Raw genomic sequence first — 20,095 nt, 5'->3', positions numbered from 1 at the left:
ATGCATATCCACAAAGGTTAACAACATGCTGGGTGACTGGATGGGTAGGATGACGCTCTCTCCACCCAGAGAGAACGAGGACAATTACACCTCTTACCTCCACTATTGCCAAACTATTGACTTAAGTTGTACTGTTTGGTACATTGTTACTTTTGATTCAGGACTTTTATGAAAGAATACTTTATGGAAAAATACATTTTAATCGAAAATGATGAGTAGCCCTAATGTCCCCCTGAGTCATGTCTATCAATAGGGTGGGGTACAGAGAAGTGGAATGAGATGGACTTAAAGATTTAGCTCCCTACCTTTTCTCCAAAGTACTCCACACACTTCACACAGACAGCAGTGATTGAAGAGACAGATCACAAAAGTTATTCATCACAGTGTTTCATTAAAATAACCACACACATATACATACACACCCCTTCTGATCTTACAGTACAAAGTGTCTGTGGGAAAAGAACACCAACTCCAGCATATCCCATCAGTATCTATTAATCAGAGTTCAGTTAGATCAACCTCTTTGTTGTCTCTGGCCTAAAGATGGCCTTTCTAAGCTGCCTAAAGGCAACGCCATTTCCTAATGTCTCAAAATGCCAACTGCAGCAAAAAAGCTTACCGCACACGATGAGAAAAAAAATACACACCAGTCTGAGCTGGACGTACCTTGTTATGGAATCCCACAGGCCTTTGCTTTCTGTAGCTTCGCTGAGAAGATCTTCGTTAAGTTTGTCAGGCTTCTTCTGAACCTAAAAGACAGGGAAGATTTTATGTCTGCTAGCAGTATCTGGCACTATGTGGTTCTAAGTGTATCACCCAGAACTGATCATTCAATATTTTCTCACCAATGCTGTTGTAGAATGACTGAGCTAGCTCTATTGCTGTTCAGAGGTGAGTATTATCGGACTGTAGCCTGCTGCTAACCCTGGCATCAGCATTACCCGCTAAATCACAATTCAGAGGTGAGTGTATCAGACTGTAGCCTATGTGTTTACCATGTTAAAACAAGCTACGTGCGACAAACCAATATCTAATATTGCCTTAGCTTACAGGAACATTCAAAGTTACTCAGTGTAGCACTAGTGGTTAGCCACTAATGGTAATGCTACAGCCTTATTGCTAGAAAAATTCAGGAATCTAAGCTTACTATAAATAAACGGAAGCTCTTTACTCACCCAAATAAACATTTTTTAAGAGAGAAATCTGTGTAGATTAACATCCAGTGCTTGTTTGAATTTTAAAGATTTATTTTTATTTACAGTTTGTTTACTTAGCTTAGCTTTACCTTAACTTAGTAGCTAACCCCAACCACCACCCAGTGAGTTTAAACAGGGTTGATTCATTTATTAACAACGCTAAAATTACTAAAAATAGCTGGCTAAATGTTAGGGAGATGCTGAGGCATTCTAGTTGGTTTCTACGTTAAGTCAAGTGGTTGTTTTGGTATGCCCATGTGATTGATTAGAAAAGTGTTATTAGTGTATCATTGTGAAAGAACACCTGCACTCAAGAATGGGCTGAAACAGGTGAAAATACTGTCAGTATTTGCTAACAGTAATGCTATTAAAGGAAAACTCACTCGAACTTTGATGATCTTGCTGTGGAAGCTATTGAGCACCACTATGACGTCTTCAGCGTCTGCAGGAGAGTCTGTTCCATCATGCCTGGAGAATAAAAATACACTGTATTTAACACACATACATACTGCAATACCAGCTAAATAAAAACATGTCAAAGTTTACATAGCTTTTATTGTAAGCCTGTGTTATGCTGAATTAAATGTTCAGGTTAAAGCTTGTCTAAATTAAACCTGTTAGCTTTTTTTTATTAGTATTGGTAATCCTAAACTAAATATTAGCTAAAGTTCATCTGAAATAAACCTGTTAGCTTTTTGTTAGCCTGTGTTATCCTGAATACAATGTTAGCTAGATTAAAGCATATCTGAATGAATCCTGTTAGCTTGTTGTTGGCCTGTGTTATCCTGAAGTACATGTTACCTAGGGTAAAGTTTGTCTGGATTAAACCTGTTAGCCTTTTTGTTAGCCTGGGCTATCCTGAAGTAAAGGTTAGCTAAGGCTTTTCTGAAATAAACCTGTTAGCTTTTTTGTTAGCCTGTGCTTTCTTGAATTAAATGTTAGCTAGGTTAAAGTTTGTCTGAATTAAATGGTTAGCTTTTGTGTTAGCCTGTATTATCCTGAATTAAATGCTAGCTAGGTTAAAGCTTATCTAAATTAAACTCGTTAGCTTTTTTGTTAGCCTGTGTTATCCCTTTTAGTGAATGTTAGTCTGTGTAAACATGTTAGCAAAGGTTAGCCTGCATTATTTAGGTTAAACCTTTCAGCAAAGGTTAGACTGAAATACACCTTTAGGCTGAGGTGAGCCAGGTTAGTGTGAGGTAAACTTTTTAGCTAGCTTATGCTAACCTGAACTAAATTTGAAGGTCAGCCTGTGTGTTAGCTAATGTTCGTGTGATTCATATCTGATAGGACAGTGTGTTTTGTAGCTGTGACTAAGCTAGTGTACACAGATTGGCAAAACAAATTATAAAGACCAATCACAGACATGGGGGTCTGAGATCCCCACCTTCTGCTCTGTGAACTTTTAATTCCTATTGACTTCATTCATATCCCCAGCAGTACGAGTTTTAAACACAACAGAGATAATTATAACTGCTGACTTCTCTTTTCCAGTTTTATATGATTTATATTTGATCAGATACAGTGGCAGTTGTATCTGATGAATGAACCCAGCTGATGGCTCGATCGGCAGCTTGCTAGATTAGCCTCTGTGCTAATTGCCCATGCAATACACGCCCACATGCAACACAGCAAGAAGCCATGAACAAACTTTAGGTTAGCTGAGATTAGCCTCTTTCCACAGCTTTGCTCTAATGTAGCGATGTTTGAAGTGATGAGCTAGAGTTTAGGATAATTATCTATTTAAACAGGCTGCTGGTAATCTGTATTCCATGTCTGTGGAAGTTTTTTTTTTTTTTTTTTGCATATGGTCAAGAGATATATCAGTACTTAGACTAAAACTGTACCATCCCCTTATTTCTGTCACTTCTATTGGAGAGCTTAAAAGAAAGGAGTTAGTAAAGTGCAGCAACTTCTTGTATTTTCTCTCTCTCACACACTCTCCCACCCTCTTTTACACACACACACACACACACACACAGACATATCCTCTTAACCAGGCTGCACTAGTGTTAACCAGATGAACAATGGTGCTGCCAGGGTGAAAAATGATATCACCTTCTACCTCTAGCTGCAGAAGTTGGGGAATAAATCTTAGCGTTTGGGACCATTTTGATCCATTTAAGTCTGTAGACCTGAGGAAACCCGAAGCAGTGTAACTTTTAATGTGCTCTAAGCTCTATATATCACCTCAGCCTGAGCACAGATCTTCTTTGCAGTTTAACCTAGCAATCAATGATACTAGGAACCACGCACACACACAAAAGTGTGTGCTTCTATTCCCTAGCATCTATTCATTACACTTAGAGCCATGCATGAGCAGTCGTGCAATTCATTAGGAAGTGATATCTGAAACTATTTGAATCAGCCATGATCCTCCTGGAGGTCCACCTATGAGGTTTGTATGTTTTTATGCAACAAAAAAAGGCAAAATTAATTTCTTCCAAACTTTTAATTAGGACCAAAGATCCATGCTCAGGTTTGGTCAGCTGGGTTTAAGTCTGATCCCTCTGATTAAGTCCTTTTTTTATTGTGCATTTTGGGTCAATTTCTGACAGCATGATTAAGCACCTCTCGATTAAACTGGACATATTTCCTTGTAATCTAGACATTTGCAGACTTCTGAATTAATTCTGCTACCATTATCTGTATTTAAATGATCAAAAATGATTAGTGAGCTGAAAGTAGTCACACAAGCCCAAACCATGACACTATCTCCACGTGCTTGACAGATAAGCTTGTAACATGGTGGAATGAAACATGGTGGGTTCAAACTAAAAATAATAGCTCTCATAGGCTACATTTGGGTGTGGTACCTCTTGATGAGAGATCGCTGACTGCTAGACATGCCTCTAAAATGCAACTGAAGACATTTTCCCAGCTGAGAGATTTTTAAAAGGGGGCTCATTGTTGGACTGAAAGTAGCAGGAGGTTATTATTATTATTATTATTTTTTTTTTTTACAAAATTCCCATAATATAGGCTGTCTGTCAGACAGCCACCACAGTCTTAGTCTTTATTTGCAGTGGTGTTGTGAATGGGAAACCTGGATCATCTTTCTAATCCAGGTTTAATTTATCGTTAACTAAGCATTTATAAAACCAGATGGGATGACGGCTTTAACAAGGAGTGTGCAGGATCTACAGGCACAGCTGCAATGTTTGTGGGCAAATGTGCTACAAGATGCCAGAACATTGTACAGTTTTCCCCAATAAGCGTATCCTTTTACTCTAATATTATATTCAATTACATATAGCATCATTACATTCACAAATATAAAGTTTCATTCCATTCCAACAACTTCTTCTTGGTATGTAAGAATGTTTATTTACCATAGTTCTAAGCCTGAATAAACAGTTATTCTCTTTAATTTAATAACTTTTATCTTTCCTCAAAAGGTAAGGGACAAGGTAAGAAAAATGCTCACGCTTGTATTTGATAGATGTCCTCAGACCGGCCCTTCCGCAGCCTAAGGATCCAGGCACCTGGGTTGGCCTTCAGCTGGAAATAACCCTGAAGAGCAAAATATAAACTTCAGCTGAGTGTGTATACGTACTAGTGCTTTATATCCTATAATCACAGCAGCTCTAACGAAAAGCACTTTTGGCTTAAAAAGCTTATCAGCACATCTAAATAATAATAAAAAAAAATCCCTAAATTTAAAAAAACAGAAGCCCTAACCAATTGTTTATTAGCAATTAATCAACTTGTCATTAAGTCAGCCATAATCGAAGTTTTAATATATATGTGCAATTTTCCTAAACATTACACAACAACTTAATCAGTTCTGTAGGTATGTTACAAATCATATCCTACAAACCACTAAATGTGAAAGACAGGATTGGATAAAACAGATTATATGCACTTAACAGCTGCATCAGATACCGATAAAAACTATATGAGTCCAAATTGTTGTTAAGTTAGTTAAGTTTGGTTTGTTAGGGTTAAGTGGTTTGGCCTCACCAGGTTGGCCATGACGATGGTGTCCTGCATGAGAGGGTCCTGTTTCATGCCCAGTGTGAACTGCAGGCCTCGGGGAGGCTGACCAGTGGACATATCAAAACAGTGTCCCTCCAGAAGCAAATACTCCAACTCATATTCAGCATTCACCACCCCACTGACCTGAAATCAGACAACAAATTACAGCATATTACACAGAAAAAGCAGATTCAGAAAGTATTTATGTTGCACTCACAAAAACACATTGTGAATACATTTCTGTTGTTTTGAGTTTGTAACACACAATGGTAAATTGGCAGGTATTCTTTACATGTTCTTTATAGAATTTCATGACAACTGGACCAAAACAAATGCTTCAAAAAGACTTGGTACGAAATCTTTTTACACTGACTTAAATTAGAAATTTGTTGTGAATTGGTGATAGCAAGTGCAAACTTACAATGCTTTCACTGATGCTCACAACAGACTTACAATGCTAGTGATAGAGGCATAGCATTGCCCATTCAAAGTACTGGCTATTTTTACTCCATTTACAAGCTTAAAGGTTTTCCATACATCATTGGCAAAATTCTAAGAGCCTTGACATTTAAAATGAGGCAATGAGAACTGAGCACAGGTGCACAGATAGTTTATTTAAAAAAAAAAAAAAAGAAGAAAAAAAGACTGTTTATACACACAGTACTTTGAGGTGCATAATTCCACCTGTTGCTAAAAAAAATACCTCTAAAATATCATGCATTTCCACTGAATTAATTTTGCAATCTGTTCCCCTATCCTACCTTTTCGTTCATGCTCATCAGTCAATTTATGACTCAAATTATGGCTACTATGAGCTTTTAAATGGTAATTGGGGGTGAACAGAGGTGGGATATTCGACAAAAGTTTGCACTCATTATCATGTTTCATTACACCCCATTTCACAAAGGAATTTTTGTAACAGTGTTACTGCCTTATTGCTTTTTACTGCTTCAGGATCTAACAAAACATTATGAAATTACAAATTACAAAACTGTGCAAAGGGCTTTTAATTTTAAACGATGGATGCAGAATATAGAGATGCATCTGACAAAAGATCTTAGTGTCTTCGCAACTTATTCAGCCTACCACAGTTTGGCTCCACCTAATAGTACTGCAGTTCTCAGAAGTGCTTGGGGAATGAAGGACAATCAGAACACAGCACATTTGCAGTATCTTGAATCTTATGTGTTAAAGGTGCATAAACAAAAACATTTGCTTAATTCTAAGGGTTCCTAAATGGCTATAAAAAATAAACGATTTGTGAATTGTAAATGTTGCCTGCAAGGGAAAATGTAAAACAATCTATAAGATATGGGCCCTTTAAAAAGAAACAGGAAGATGTAAAACATTATTAGACAGTTGGTTTTGCAGCTTAGGCTCTGCCTATCCATTTTATTTTCTCTGCATCTTTGATTACATTGTATTTAAACTTCCGGTGCAACAGCAGATCCATTGATATAGAGCACGGTAATGTTAAACATAGCAGTTTAACATTACAAGTATAATATGTTCAGATACAGGGTGACCAAATAATAGGAAGAGGTGGCTGAACTCAAATTTAGATTGTTCTAAGAAGAGCTACATCCGTGGTTGAAAAGCTAAATTCAAGACATCTAGCACAACATTTATACATTGGTATACCTTCCGCAAACCAAACACTAGAACATCCTTTTAAAAAGAAATGGTTTGATTATGAAGATCCAGTGAAACGTATGCTTCTGCCACTTGTTAGGATCTTAGGTTAGCTGTTAAGCTAATGTCTTACCTGACAGTCTCACTAACCCGACACTAAACACATAAGCATAAATACCTCCTGTAGGTGAATGTTGTCCAGGTCATGTGGGCTCCTAACTGCTTCCACCATCCAGCTCTCGGGTGTGATCATGTTGAGCGTGAGCAGAGGGGATTCTGGGATTTCAGTAAAGCGAGCCACTGGGCCTGTGGACATCGTATCATTGCCAAGAAAAGACACCTCTGCCTCCATCACAAAACGATAGAAACTGCCAGAAACACATTGGAGGAAAGAAAGCGTATATTTAGCAACACATGAAATGCAATGAGTGTTCCGTTTATAAGAGACATTGACTTTGTAGATACAAAAAGCCTTGGCCATCAGAACCAAACATCTTACACACCAGCTTTTTTATAGCGCCACCATCTATGACCTTCACTAAAGAAAAAAGAACTGCAATTCATATATTCTATGATATATTCATAAAGCAGATGAGTGTGATCAGTGGCAGGATCAGTGCTTTCACAGAGCTGCTCAATGGAAAGACAGAGGAGATCCTTTGTCCCTAGAGCCTTGAGGCTTTTAACTCTTTTCTTTAGATAGGGGATGCTGCTACAAACTGAATTTAATTCAGTCAGACTACATGCACATTTATTTACTAATCTACACATATGGATGCACCTGTTGGGGGGGGGATCACGGGACATCTCACGATACAATATCATCATGATATATTGCCCATGATAACAATGATATCACAATACTGTGATTCTGTAATACTTGAATTCTCTATGACACTTTACAACATCTTTGTTACTAAAGAGGATCAAATACTCCTAAATAATAATAATAAAAAAGGAATTATGGATTTATTGGTGTCAGTTTCACAGAATTTCACAAACAATTATTTTTTTTATTTATTTATTATTATTTTATTATTATTATTTTTTTTTTTTTACCAGAGATTTACTCTATTCATTAGACTAGAGGCACCACATAATAAGTAATAAGGCAGCAACTTTAAATTGGGTGTAAAATCAAATTGGGGCTGAGTCTTATCTCCAGATTCAACAAAAATATTGGTATTTTTAGGCAGGAATCGATAATTTATTGCAAACGAAAGATATGATATATTAGGCCTGACATGACTTATTGAACAATAATTGGACATGTCCTCAATAATATTTGAAAATCGTGATATCCTCTATTAGTATTTTTTTTAACTATATAAAACAGTGAACAGTATTTTAGCCTGTCATGTTATGACCAATGCTTCAATAACTGTGACTCCAGACACACAGTGTGGACTGCAGTAAGTGAAAAAAAAAAATATGTATACATTTATCAAACTATGATTTATAAATATATATATATATATATATATATATATATATATATATATATATATATATATATATATATATATATATATATATATATACAAATAATTTAATGGTAGTAAAATTGAAATAAAATTGTTTATCACAATTTCTGGGATTAAGTTTTATCCACATTTTTTTTAGCGTAACAGGCTAGATATATTACAATATTGATATTTTAAAAAAATCTGTGAATCTGTGAATTCCTGGTATTTGCTTATTTAGGAGTATTTTATTCTCTTCACTAAAACAGATGATGTGAATTATTGTACAGGACTGTCTTGTAACCGGGAAGTTAGATACCCAGTGATGTTCCGTCAGATTCAGTTTAAAAAGAGGAGTCGTCGAATTACATGAACATGTATTGGAGGAGGCATGCTTTAATCTCCTTCACTGGTAGTGATAGGGGAGTCCTAATGAGTGGGTGGGTAATTGGCCCTCCAAAATGGGTAGAAAATGGGTAAAAATGAAGCCAATAAACATCTTCATTACTCTATTCTATGACTTCACACATTCATTACTGTGAATGCTGTATTTTTACAGATTAGGTGATAATAAACATAGATGTCTGTATTTATAAGACTCGATAAAAACAATATAACACTTTCCCGAACTCCAGCAACCCTGAAACATTTGTAGAGAAAACACTGCGGTCCCTGGTGATAAGGCCTAAATCTGAGCAGGTGGTCTGCTGCTGTGTGGGCTTCGCCAATGTGTGTGTGTTTGCACGCGTATGTGTGGGTGTTTCGACAAACTCTGAAGAGAAAATTTAATTAGCTGCTGTCTCTCACCTCTTCAGGGGCATCTCAGACAGCTTGGCTCTGCAGTTCGTAAACACCTGCACTCTCATATTGACCACTTGACCAAGCACCTGCAGGAAACACACATCCCGGTTTGTTTTCTTACAGTGTCAGGACTCAAAGACTTGCACACAAATAGAAATACACACTAACAAAGTATGTCTATAGAATAGAACAGTTTACAATGTCAGAAATGGTTGGTGTTGTAGGTTACTGTCAATTTTCCAACAAAATTGGTAATTTATGTCCTAAAAAGGAAGAAAAACAAATATGCACACACATGCAAGCACACGGATAAATCTGGATTCATGAGGAGGGAGGCCTTCATGTCTCACGCTGCACCCATCACTCATATTTTAACTTTCTTATGAATTTTGAGGACAAAGTACACCACAGGGTCTGCAGCACGGTGCTGAAAGGAGCAGATATAAACTAAAAACAACTCATAACAAATCAGAACATACACATCAGGAGCAGCCTGCTGTATTACATATAGACATATAATGCATGTGGCATATGCATTTTATAAATATGATAGTAAATATAGTGCAATTTATTTATATTAGTGCAGTCAACATTAAAGCACAAAAGTTAATTTTAAGAAATTGACATACAGCTCTGGAAAAAAATAAGATACCACTTAAAAATGATGAGTTTCTTTGATTTTACCAAATTGAAAACTTCTGGAATATAATCAAGAGGAAGATGGATGATCACCAGCCATCCAACTAAGCTGAACTGCATAAATTTTTGCACCAGGTGTGGAATAAAATTATCCAAAAACAGCGTGTAAGACTGGTGGAGGAGAACATGCCAAGAAGCATGAAAAATAATGAACTCTTAAAACTTTATGAATATGAACTTATTTTCTCTGCATTATTTGAGGTCTGAAAGCTCTGCATCTTTTTTTTCTTATTTTTTTTATATTCTCATTTTCTGCAAATAAATGCTCTAAATGACAATATTTTTATTTGTAATTTGGGAGAAATGTTGTCCATAATTTATAGAATAAAACAACGATGTTCATTTTACTCAAATATATACCTACAAAGAGCAAATCAGAGAAACTAATTCAGAAACTATAGTGGTCTCTTATTTTTTTTCAAGAGCTGTATGATATAAGAATTACTTTCAGTTCCTACATTCTGCTCTTGTATCTTCTTTCTGTTTTTCTTTTCTTTTTTTTTTTTCTTTTTTTTAGCAATGCCAACAAATCAGTTCTGAAAATGTATGAACACACACACAGACGCACCAAACCCCCCACACGCTTCCCCCTGTAGGCACTTACACTCAACAGCGGAGCCAACTTCTGAGCATCTCTTGTTAGGGGGTCCACAATTGCAACTACATCATAGAAGACCTCGTCTTCCCGTGCAGCAAGATGCAAAACACTGCAGATGCAAGCAACACATCATTCATAGTGAAGCAAATGAACTGATCAAAGATTCCAGAACGAATTCCAGTCAGCATTCAGAATATCTAGGGGAAAGAGAACTGAAACAAGTGGCAAAAAATAAAGAAGGGAAATGTACCTGTGTTTATCTTTTACAAATTTGATGTCCTTCCGGGCCTCTCCTTTGGGAGCGGCCGAGAGCAGAGCATCCACTTTCATAATGAGATCACTACTCCTGGAGAGAAAACACACACATACACACACACTAGATTCATCACTGAGATTTCCCACAAGCCCTGTTCATATTTGTGTGAATTTAATAAACACATGCTAAAGCACGCACTGCCAAGACAATTCTGAACTGACCACTTCAGGATTGGGGCACACCAAGATGGAATTTCTCAGCTCAAAACAATAATTGATGACTAACAGTCTGATGTGACAGATACTGAGGAGTTTATGTTGTAATTCTTAGTTCTATATGAAATATAGGAAAAATAGGGAACCAATGAAAGACATATAGTGGAAAGTAGTCCTCCTTCTTTATTATTCTATCAAGTTTGTGCAAAGTACCAGTTCTACTGGCAGCAAAATCGCCACTGAGCATGACACTCCCACCACCATGCTTAACAGTTGGCACAGGGTACTCAGGGTTAAAGGCTTTACTGTTGTTCCTCCAAACATAAACAACCAAGTACATTTTACATTGGACAGCTGTACATAAACCATAAATCATAGTGAAGCATATTACTTTGTCAATGTGGAACAGTGGAAAAGTTCATTTGAGTGTGAAGGTGTCTGTTCTGATAAAGAAGCTTTTTTTGACAGCAGCATTATGGATGGTGTGGACTCTTTGACTCCATTCCCTTGCATTCTATAGAAATAAAACCATGTTGTTTATGCCATGTTGCCAAATTTGCAACCAGAGTCGGCACTGTTAAAGGGATAGTTCGGGATTTTTGACATGAATCTGTATGGCATCAACATGACCAGTGTCGTGCATTCTCACTGACTTACCCCCGACCATGTCCGGTGAGCGGAGTTCTTGTCCAGTATTGTCCGAGCCGAAAGTAGTCCGGCATGTTTGCTGGGGTCACGAAACGAAAGCGTTTTTCTTCCCAAAACAGTACGAGTGCAAAAGAGTGATTTATTTGCATAACAAAAAACGGTGTCTGCAAAAGTCACGCCTCATTATCACTGGGGCACTACTTTCATTTTGGATCAGTGCGCATGTCATTCTAACTGCGAGCAGCGCACTAGTCTTTCAGATCATTGGCTGCGCTCAGCTTCAACCAGCAACGCAAAGAGCAAGCTTTAGAGAGAAGTTTATCGGCTTTTAGAAGCTTCTTGAACACAGATTTATACATTTGTATGTGTGTGTGTTAAAATGGTGCGGACTTGTGATTATCCAGGCTGTAGCAACAAAGATGTGTCTGATTCTCCGCACAGTTTCCATCGTATCCCCGTGACTGACATTGCTCTCAGGCAACTTTGGATACTTGCAATGGGCTTCCATGTGGACACCAAAGTGGTGAAAATGAAGAAGCTTCGTGTTTGCGGTGCGCACTTCAGCGAGGATGACTATGTTTCTCCATGCCCGCTGTTGTTTGTGATGCAGGCAGCAGCTGGCCCGCCGACGTCCTCATCAATTGACAGGTTCTGTATCTCGGGCATAACTAAATCCCACTCGTGGCAGCAGTAACATTCCACCTCTGTCGGCATTAGTTCGCACTTCAAACAAGTGCCACCCTTGGTATCGCAGCAGCAGCAGCAGCGGCTCCAGCTTCGGTCTCAATCATTTCTCTGTCCACCCTCTCTCTTTCTGCACGATCCAATTCGATTTGGGCAAGTTCCTCCTCAGTATACTCAGGCTCATAAAGATACCCCCTTGGCTCTGAGCGGAAATCAATATATTCCTCGTCGCTCTCGTAGTCCGACATGTTCCCGAACAGTAAACAGTGAAATCGAAACCGTAGACTAGCTGCCAGGTTGCGCAATCGCGCGCACTGATCCAAAATGAAAGTAGTGCCCCAGTGATAATGAGGCGTGACTTTTGCAGACACCGTTTTTTGTTATGCAAATAAATCACTCTTTTGCACTCGTACTGTTTTGGGAAGAAAAACGCTTTCGTTTCGTGACCCCAGCAAACATGCCGGACTACTTTCGGCTCGGACAATACTGGACAAGAACTCCGCTCACCGGACATGGTCGGGGGTAAGTCAGCGAGAATGCACGAAACTGGTCATGTTGATGCCATACAGATTCATGTCAAAAATCCCGAACTATCCCTTTAACACCAGAGGTGACCTGCCCACATCTACCGATCTCAACTCTCTCAGACTGCCTTCATTGAATTTTCAGCACAGCTTAAAGGTCCAGAAGGAAAGAGATTTTTTCCTCTGGATTCTCAGTTTGTTCAGTAAATGTAAATGTTTCAACACTAAAAGTGCAATATGTACTTTATTGTGAAATTAATTTCCATTTACATCTAATTAGTATTAAACAGTGTCATGAGTTCAATTCCGTTTATTCTTCGATGAGATAACTGAAGCTACTACAGTCCAGTTTAATCCCGAGCAGCTGTGAGGGATAATAATAAACAAGAAAGAATAATGTTGTAAATGGTATTTGGACTCACTCTGAAGCAGAAAATAAATGTGAAGATTGTGCTGATCAAGGCTGAGTACAAATACTACTGCTATTCTCTGAAACATAGATGGCGGGTTTCAGTCACGGCTGTAAAACACTTAATTTCTTAGAGTTACCCTGTCTTCTTACAATAGCATATAAAAAACTGATTTGAAGGCAAAAAAAAAATATGACAATATAAGCGCAGCAAAAACTAGGGGTGGGTATCCTTTTAAAAAAAATTTAAAACAGGTACCGATACGATTCAGTAACGATACCCAAACAATACTTTTTTTTTTTGATACACAGCCCTAGTGAAAACTAACTTCTTATTACTGGAGATGGAAAGACAGTCTAGAGAAGAAAAAAAATGAAAATTGTCTGTAACTTCCCAGCAGACATAACAAAAAAACTATTTGATTGACAAATATTTGGTGCTTTTACATTATACTGTGTCTTTTTCAATCCCATGAGTGTAGTCAATCAAACCTATTCTACTATGTGTGGTAGAGAGAAGCTACCAGCTCTAGTCAATCATGAAATCAGTGAGCAATGTTGATAAATGTATAAGATATAAAAGGTTCATACTTTCTGGGAGCCAAATTCATTAGTTTGACTTTAGCTTTGATCTTCTCAGCAGATGTGCTCAGTGTGATCTTCTCCAAGAGGTGGAAATCGTCTGCACTGAACTCCTCATCTTCTGTGAATGGACCCAGGATCTAGAGAAAAATGATAAATATCACATGCTCACACACTGCCACACATCAATACACACACAAAAAAAAATCAATAAAACATGATCGTATAACAGATAACAGAACCTGATAGAAAGAAGCAAGAAACCAGTTTAATGAGTGAATTTAACAACTTGATGGCACTTGATTGACTGCATGGACTTTGTAAAGCAGCTGGTCACCATGCTCAAAGCCAAACACAGACTTTAGGAGGGAATAAAGCCTCTCAGCATTGGACTATGAAGCATCTCCATCCAGTAGCTGTGAAATGATAAGCTGGAAAGATGTTTGTGATGCAACACCTAACCCGAACACCAACCAAAAACTGTACCTGACCCAGTATCTAACTCTTTGGGTTTATTACAATCAAATTCTCAAAGCAATGTTCCAACACTTGATGTAAAGTCCTGTTAAAACATATAATGTGAGAAGAAACCTTAAATACGTTTGGCCAGAGATCCTGTACCTCTCATACACTCAAGCCGTAAGTGAAAGGCAACCTACTTTATAATCTAATCAGTCCTTTATTAAAGTAAATCAGCTGCTAATGGAACTGTACAAAATCATACAGTGCCTGAAACCCCAAAGAGAAAGGTCTGAAATGCTCATTAGTCTGACCACACATCGATGCTCCTTCTTGACATGGTATATATAAGGCTTCTGTTCTGCACAGTAAAGGTTTAAGTGGTATTTATAAACGCAACTCTCTATTGCAGAGTTTAACAAAAATTGCCAGAGTAATTCCTTGCCCACATGGTTCTATCAGCTATTGTTGAATGATGGCTCATGGACCACCAACCTTCTTGCTAAAGATTCAAACAGCAGAAGTGTCCTTAAGAAGAAGAAACAGAAGCTTATTTCCACCAAAGGTGGCAATAAAAGCTAATCCCAGCCCCTCTCCAGACGATTCCCTGAGATGGCAATCTGTATGCAGGGCTGTCGTGGACGTTTTTAATGCTAATCACAGATATATTGGCTGCTCCGCTCCTTCGACCAGATGGCTGTTCAGCATCGCTACAGAACTACAGCAGCACTGCTTTAGCAAGACACATTCCGGGGCACTGCAGGACTTCAACGACAATGTGTTCTTGCCTTAATTGTTGCCTGTGGATGTGAATGATGTGATGTCCTTGGACTTGCAGAGATGTCAGGTCTCAATTCTGAACCTTTTTTTATTTGTATATTTTCGTGCACAGACTAAAATCTGGCAAACATCATTAACTCTAAATACATTGAATTCTGATAATTAGCAAATTACAACAAAATATTATTTGGGTGATGGGTCATTATTCTCAGAACTGGAGTGACTGCATTGAAATGGTGGTGGATTGTGTATTAGTGTGTGTTGTGCTGGTATGAGTGGGTCAGACGCAGCAGTGCTGCTGGAGTTTTTAACCATTGGTCACTCTCTGTTAGACACTTCTACCTATCTGCTCCACCTTGTAGCTGTAGTCAGAGTCAGAGACAGAAGCTCAGAATCTGTTGCTGTACAGTTCGTGTTCGTGCTATCAGCTGTCAGCATGTTTTAAAATGGTAAACGCGCAGTCTATTGTCCAATATACTCGCCTCTGAAAAGTAAAAAGAACTAGTACTGCAGTTAGCAGCTAATGCTAATACTGCTCCAGCCTTGGTGCTGGAGAAACTTAAGTGAAACTCCTTAATAACGCTGTACTTCAGCGAAGTGACTTTACTGCTCCTCCTTTCAACCTGACTGGTTGAATTTATATGTAAGATGCACCAGATTATAAAGAGCACTGTCGATTTTTGGGAAAATTAAGGATTTTGAGTGCGCCTATAGTCTGAAAACAATACAGTAAGTGGTGTTGATGCCAGTAGATACAAGGAGATAAAAATAATACGATAAAAATTTGGTCTTTCTGGATTATGTAAGTGTGTTAAGAAAAGGGGTGTTCCATATTGTATCGTACTCTATAATATCGTGAACGATATTATACCCTTGAAATATCGTGCCATATCACCCACCACTTATTTTCACATCAGGGTGCTCCTTTTTTTTTTTTTTTTTACTGTTTTTATTAAAAGAAAAATTCACACTGTTTGCATTTCCCATTATATATTTACTAGACAGATTATATATAGATATTATATCCAGTATCATTTATTTTGTATTTTTTATATATCTTAGTTAGGGGTGTGCCATATCATATCATATGCAATAATAAAATTTTCTTTTTATTTAGTTGCAGTAGTGTATTCTTAAAATATTTTTTTAATTCTGTGTTTTTTCATATCGTCAAGAGTACTGTTATCGTGAAAATACCATGAAATATCATGATATTATTTTAGGGCCATATCAGTTCCCAATGAGTCCAAATGAGTGTCTGTAATAATTGACTGGATGGCTGTATTGACCAGCATGTTTGAATGAAATTAGGTGTAATAAAACAATAAATAATCCTATAAAAGCCTTGTAAATAAAGAGTGACACATCAGTGACACATCAGACCATCTCAGGCTCGGGTCTCCTCGTTCCTGTCCACCAGCGGCGAGGCTGCTGAGGCATCAGTCTGAGGAGCGCCGAGGCTGCCTAACCTGTGACCCTGCAGAATAAGCTGCATGCTGAGTGAGCTGCAGGGGGGATTGAGATGCCGTCCTGCTCGGCTGGAGGTCTATAGATCATCACTGACGGCGAGTCACTACATGTAGAGTTGAGGAGACTCGTCTGTGTTTAACTTCTCAATTCAGCATCGGTATTTCATGAGGTCTGTGAGGAGGGCATGTTTCTACACCTTCTTCTTCCATGCAGAATTAATGCTGGCAGGGGAGGAATGGTCATGGTCATTCAAATAGATGTTAGAATAACCATATCCTGTGCACTCCAAGAGGAAGTCCCTTGAAACATACAAAATACTTCTCAGCATTAATATTATTATCCTTCAACGCTTCAGTGGTGTCATTTGAAAATCCTTTGATATGTAAATATATAATAGGAGTCTACATTCTGGTCTATATATAAACAAAACAGGCTTTTTCTGTAATTATTTAAAATTCCTACAGTAATATCCTTTGAAACTTAAATGATGTAGCCTATGGAAAGTGCTTTTCAAGACATTTGTGGTTCCATTTGATAATTTGATTTTCTTCTTAAATACCATAAATGTTTGAAATATAGTTGATTTAACCTGAAAACAGACATATTTTATGTTTAAAAAGAAAATGGTCTGTATTTCCAAAAGTTTAAACTGTTCTACAGATAGCTAGTCGTCTTTCTGGTTTATATTTGCTGATTTGAGATAGTTAAATTATGTTACTGAGCTATGCTGTGTATGCGGCTCCCGAAATACATGGTATAGAAGTGCACTAAAACTTTAGCATAGATAAATGTTTTTTTCTCAAGCAAATATGTTACTTTTATATTGCTTAAATCTGTTAACGTGCTTGACATATTTTTATTTTAAATTACTATTATTATGACGTTTTTTTGACAATTAAGAAACTAATTTACAAATAAAAGAAAAGAATCGACATATTAATTGATTATTAAAATAATTGTTGAATGCAGCTTTTTATTTTTCTGTTTTATTTTATTTTCCATAGCGTTTATTTTAACTACTTTTCGATTTAGAGTTGTAGCAGTGCTATTTCAACCAACATCTCAATAACTAATTTTGTTCGTTCAAAAGTTAATCAAGCAATAGACTATGTCCACTACATGCATTTAAATCCAAACAATGACCTGTGAACAGTGTCAATCATCATTCTGCAGATCCAGGTGATTGGTAGACAGGTCACTATAGACGTCAGGCACCCCAGAGAGCAATAAGTGACCAGCAGGCAACATCCTGCTCCTCCTGCTGGAACCTTTCTAGAACATATTTTATGAAGGTTCCTCGTGTAACGCAGGCTACAGTAAGTACAGGTGCTGGTCAACGAATTAGAATAATTTGAAATAGTGCAATCATGAAATTCTTTGAATGCATTTTTTGTGCAGAAAGCAAATCAGGTGTTCACCGCACCTGTCCTACTCGTTTCCAAAAGGCCCATTTAGGCCATTTAACTGTGACACTGTTGTTTTATTGAATTAGAATAATGGAGAAACAGTTTCATTGAATTAGAATAAATGCTCGATTTTTTGTTTTCTGTGAAGAGTGTTCACTGTGCAGTATAAAGTCAGGGTTGAGTAGAATTTCTAAGTTGTAAAATCAATCATGGGTAAGCAGCGTGACCTCTCAACCGGAATAGTGGCTCAAATTCAAGCCCTTCGCCAACAAGGCTTGACCCAAACTAAAATTGCTGAGCAGCTCGGCATCAGCCAGTCTTCCGTCTGCAAAGCTCTCAAGAAAAACTGCAGCAAGCGCACCAACTGTTGCGGCGTCCGAAAAACTTCTGCTCGCGACAACAAGCAGCTGAGAAAGATTGCAGTCAGCAACCGGTTCAAGTCCACTTCCGAGCTCACCGACTTGTGGAACAAGCAGACCGGCGCTGACGTCTCCAGATCAACCACTTACCGTCGTCTGCGCGAACTCGGCTTCAAATCTCGCTTCTGCATCTCCTTCGGTGACCAAGGTCCTTGTGTCTGGCGTCGTGGTGGCGAAACCTACAACCACGAGTGCGTGAAAAGATCCGTCAAGTTTCCCCAGAGCGTTATGGTCTGGGGATGCATGTCCGCTCGAGGTGTAGGGAAACTCTGCTTCCTCAAGAAGACTGTCAATGCTGCCGTATATCAAGATGTTCTGGAAACGTTCCTGATTCCGACTGTTGAGGAACAGTTCGGCGAAGAAGACTTCATATTTCAACAGGATCTTGCACCGGCTCATGCGGCAAAGTCGACCAAAGATTGGTTCATTAAAAAACAGCTTGAAGTTTTGGCATGGCCGGCCAACTCGCCTGACCTCAATGTCATTGAAAACCTTTGGGCCATCGTCAAGCGGAAAATTCGCGACAGAAAGCCTACTACGCTGGACCAACTGAAGCAGAACATCGCCACTGCCTGGGAAAGCTGTGAGTGCGGAAACTTGCGACAAGCTGGTCAAATCGATGCCGCGGAGACTTCAGGCAGTCATACAAGCCAAGGGGGCAGCCACAAAATACTGAGAAAGTGATGATTGTAATTATAATAAAAATTATTCTAATTCAATGAAACGGTTTCTCCATTTTTCTAATTCAATAAAACAACAGTGTCACAGTTAAATGGCCTAAATGGGCCTTTTGGAAAGCTCAGCTGAGCAATTTTTTTTCCAGGTAACGAGTTCTGTGATTAGTCTAACGAGTAGGACAGGTGCGGTGAACACCTGATTTGCTTTCTGCACAAAAAATGCATTCAAAGAATTTCATGATTGCACTATTTCAAATTATTCTACTTCGTTGACCAGCACCTGTAATCATGGACAGACAGGCCTTTTAAAGGGAATGAGCGCTTCCATGCTACTAGGCCAAGGGCGACCCAAAGCTGTGTGAAGAGTGTGTTAAAGTTACTCTTACCCTGCCGTTGCTGACCACAGCTCTTTGTCCCGCCTTGAGTTTCAGCACCTCCTGACAGAAACGCTGCTGGCTGCGCAGAAAGTCCACGTCCAGAGTGTTGAACTTCTTCTCAAAGGCATCCTGGTCCATTCCCTGAAGGACAGCAACATGGATAAAGGAGACTAGTCCAGTGTTTCAATGTTTCAGAAATTAAATCAATAAGAATGTAATTTAAAACATTCAAAATCATTCAGAGTGATTTAAATGATTTGGCCCAACCCACTTTATAATGTCAGTGTAATAATTAATTATATCTACAATGCTTTTAACAAAAATGTAACTTCTGGTGTTATATGCACTGTTACAAATGGACAGTTGTGCTGATGTGTAAATGTGTAATGTACAGTACCAGTCAAAAGTTTGGACACACCTTATCATTCAATTTTTTTTTTGTCATCCAGACTATGAAACTACACATAAGGAACCATGTAGTAACTTAAATGTGCTAAATAAACCAAAATACCCTGTGAAGCATTTAAATTGTTCTTATCTGGTTATCTGGTGCTGTTAACTTGTGGTTTCTGAGGCTGGTAACTCTGAAGAACTTATCCTGTGCAACAGAGGTAACTCTTGCTCTTCCTTTCCTGGAGTGTTCCTGATGAGAGCCAGTTTCATCATATAGTTTTAGCTATCTTAGCAACTGTACTTGAGGATAATTTCAAAGTTCTTACATTTTTTGGGATTAACTGACCTTCATTTCTTAAAGTAATTTTGTTCTTTACTTAGTTGAGTAGTTCTTGCATCTCATAATATAGATAAGTATATTACTCAAAT

At 38.1% G+C, this 20,095-nt stretch overlaps 1 protein-coding gene across 4 annotated transcripts in view; it reads right to left on the bottom strand.

Annotated features, from left to right (window-relative positions):
- uggt2 (UDP-glucose glycoprotein glucosyltransferase 2) overlaps nt 1–20,095 on the bottom strand; it is a 61,813-nt gene that overhangs the window by 10,067 nt on the left and 31,651 nt on the right. For 2 of the 4 annotated variants that reach the window (XM_049484911.1, XM_049484910.1), the window contains exons 23-33: nt 19,283–19,414; nt 13,695–13,825; nt 10,618–10,713; nt 10,374–10,476; nt 9,077–9,156; nt 6,985–7,174; nt 5,160–5,318; nt 4,624–4,709; nt 1,580–1,664; nt 667–749; nt 306–329 (exon numbers count right to left, since the gene is read on the bottom strand). In XM_049484911.1, coding sequence (XP_049340868.1) covers nt 306–329; nt 667–749; nt 1,580–1,664; nt 4,624–4,709; nt 5,160–5,318; nt 6,985–7,174; nt 9,077–9,156; nt 10,374–10,476; nt 10,618–10,713; nt 13,695–13,825; nt 19,283–19,414 — 1,169 coding nt within the window. The remainder of the gene's footprint in view (nt 1–305; nt 330–666; nt 750–1,579; nt 1,665–4,623; nt 4,710–5,159; nt 5,319–6,984; nt 7,175–9,076; nt 9,157–10,373; nt 10,477–10,617; nt 10,714–13,694; nt 13,826–19,282; nt 19,415–20,095) is intronic. The other 2 variants (XM_049484913.1, XM_049484912.1) reach the window with 1 other exon arrangement.

Source organism: Astyanax mexicanus, chromosome 11 (genome assembly GCF_023375975.1).
Source record: "Astyanax mexicanus isolate ESR-SI-001 chromosome 11, AstMex3_surface, whole genome shotgun sequence".
Taxonomy (NCBI): domain Eukaryota; kingdom Metazoa; phylum Chordata; class Actinopteri; order Characiformes; family Acestrorhamphidae; genus Astyanax; species Astyanax mexicanus.
This window is presented reverse-complemented; position numbering and strand designations above follow the sequence as displayed.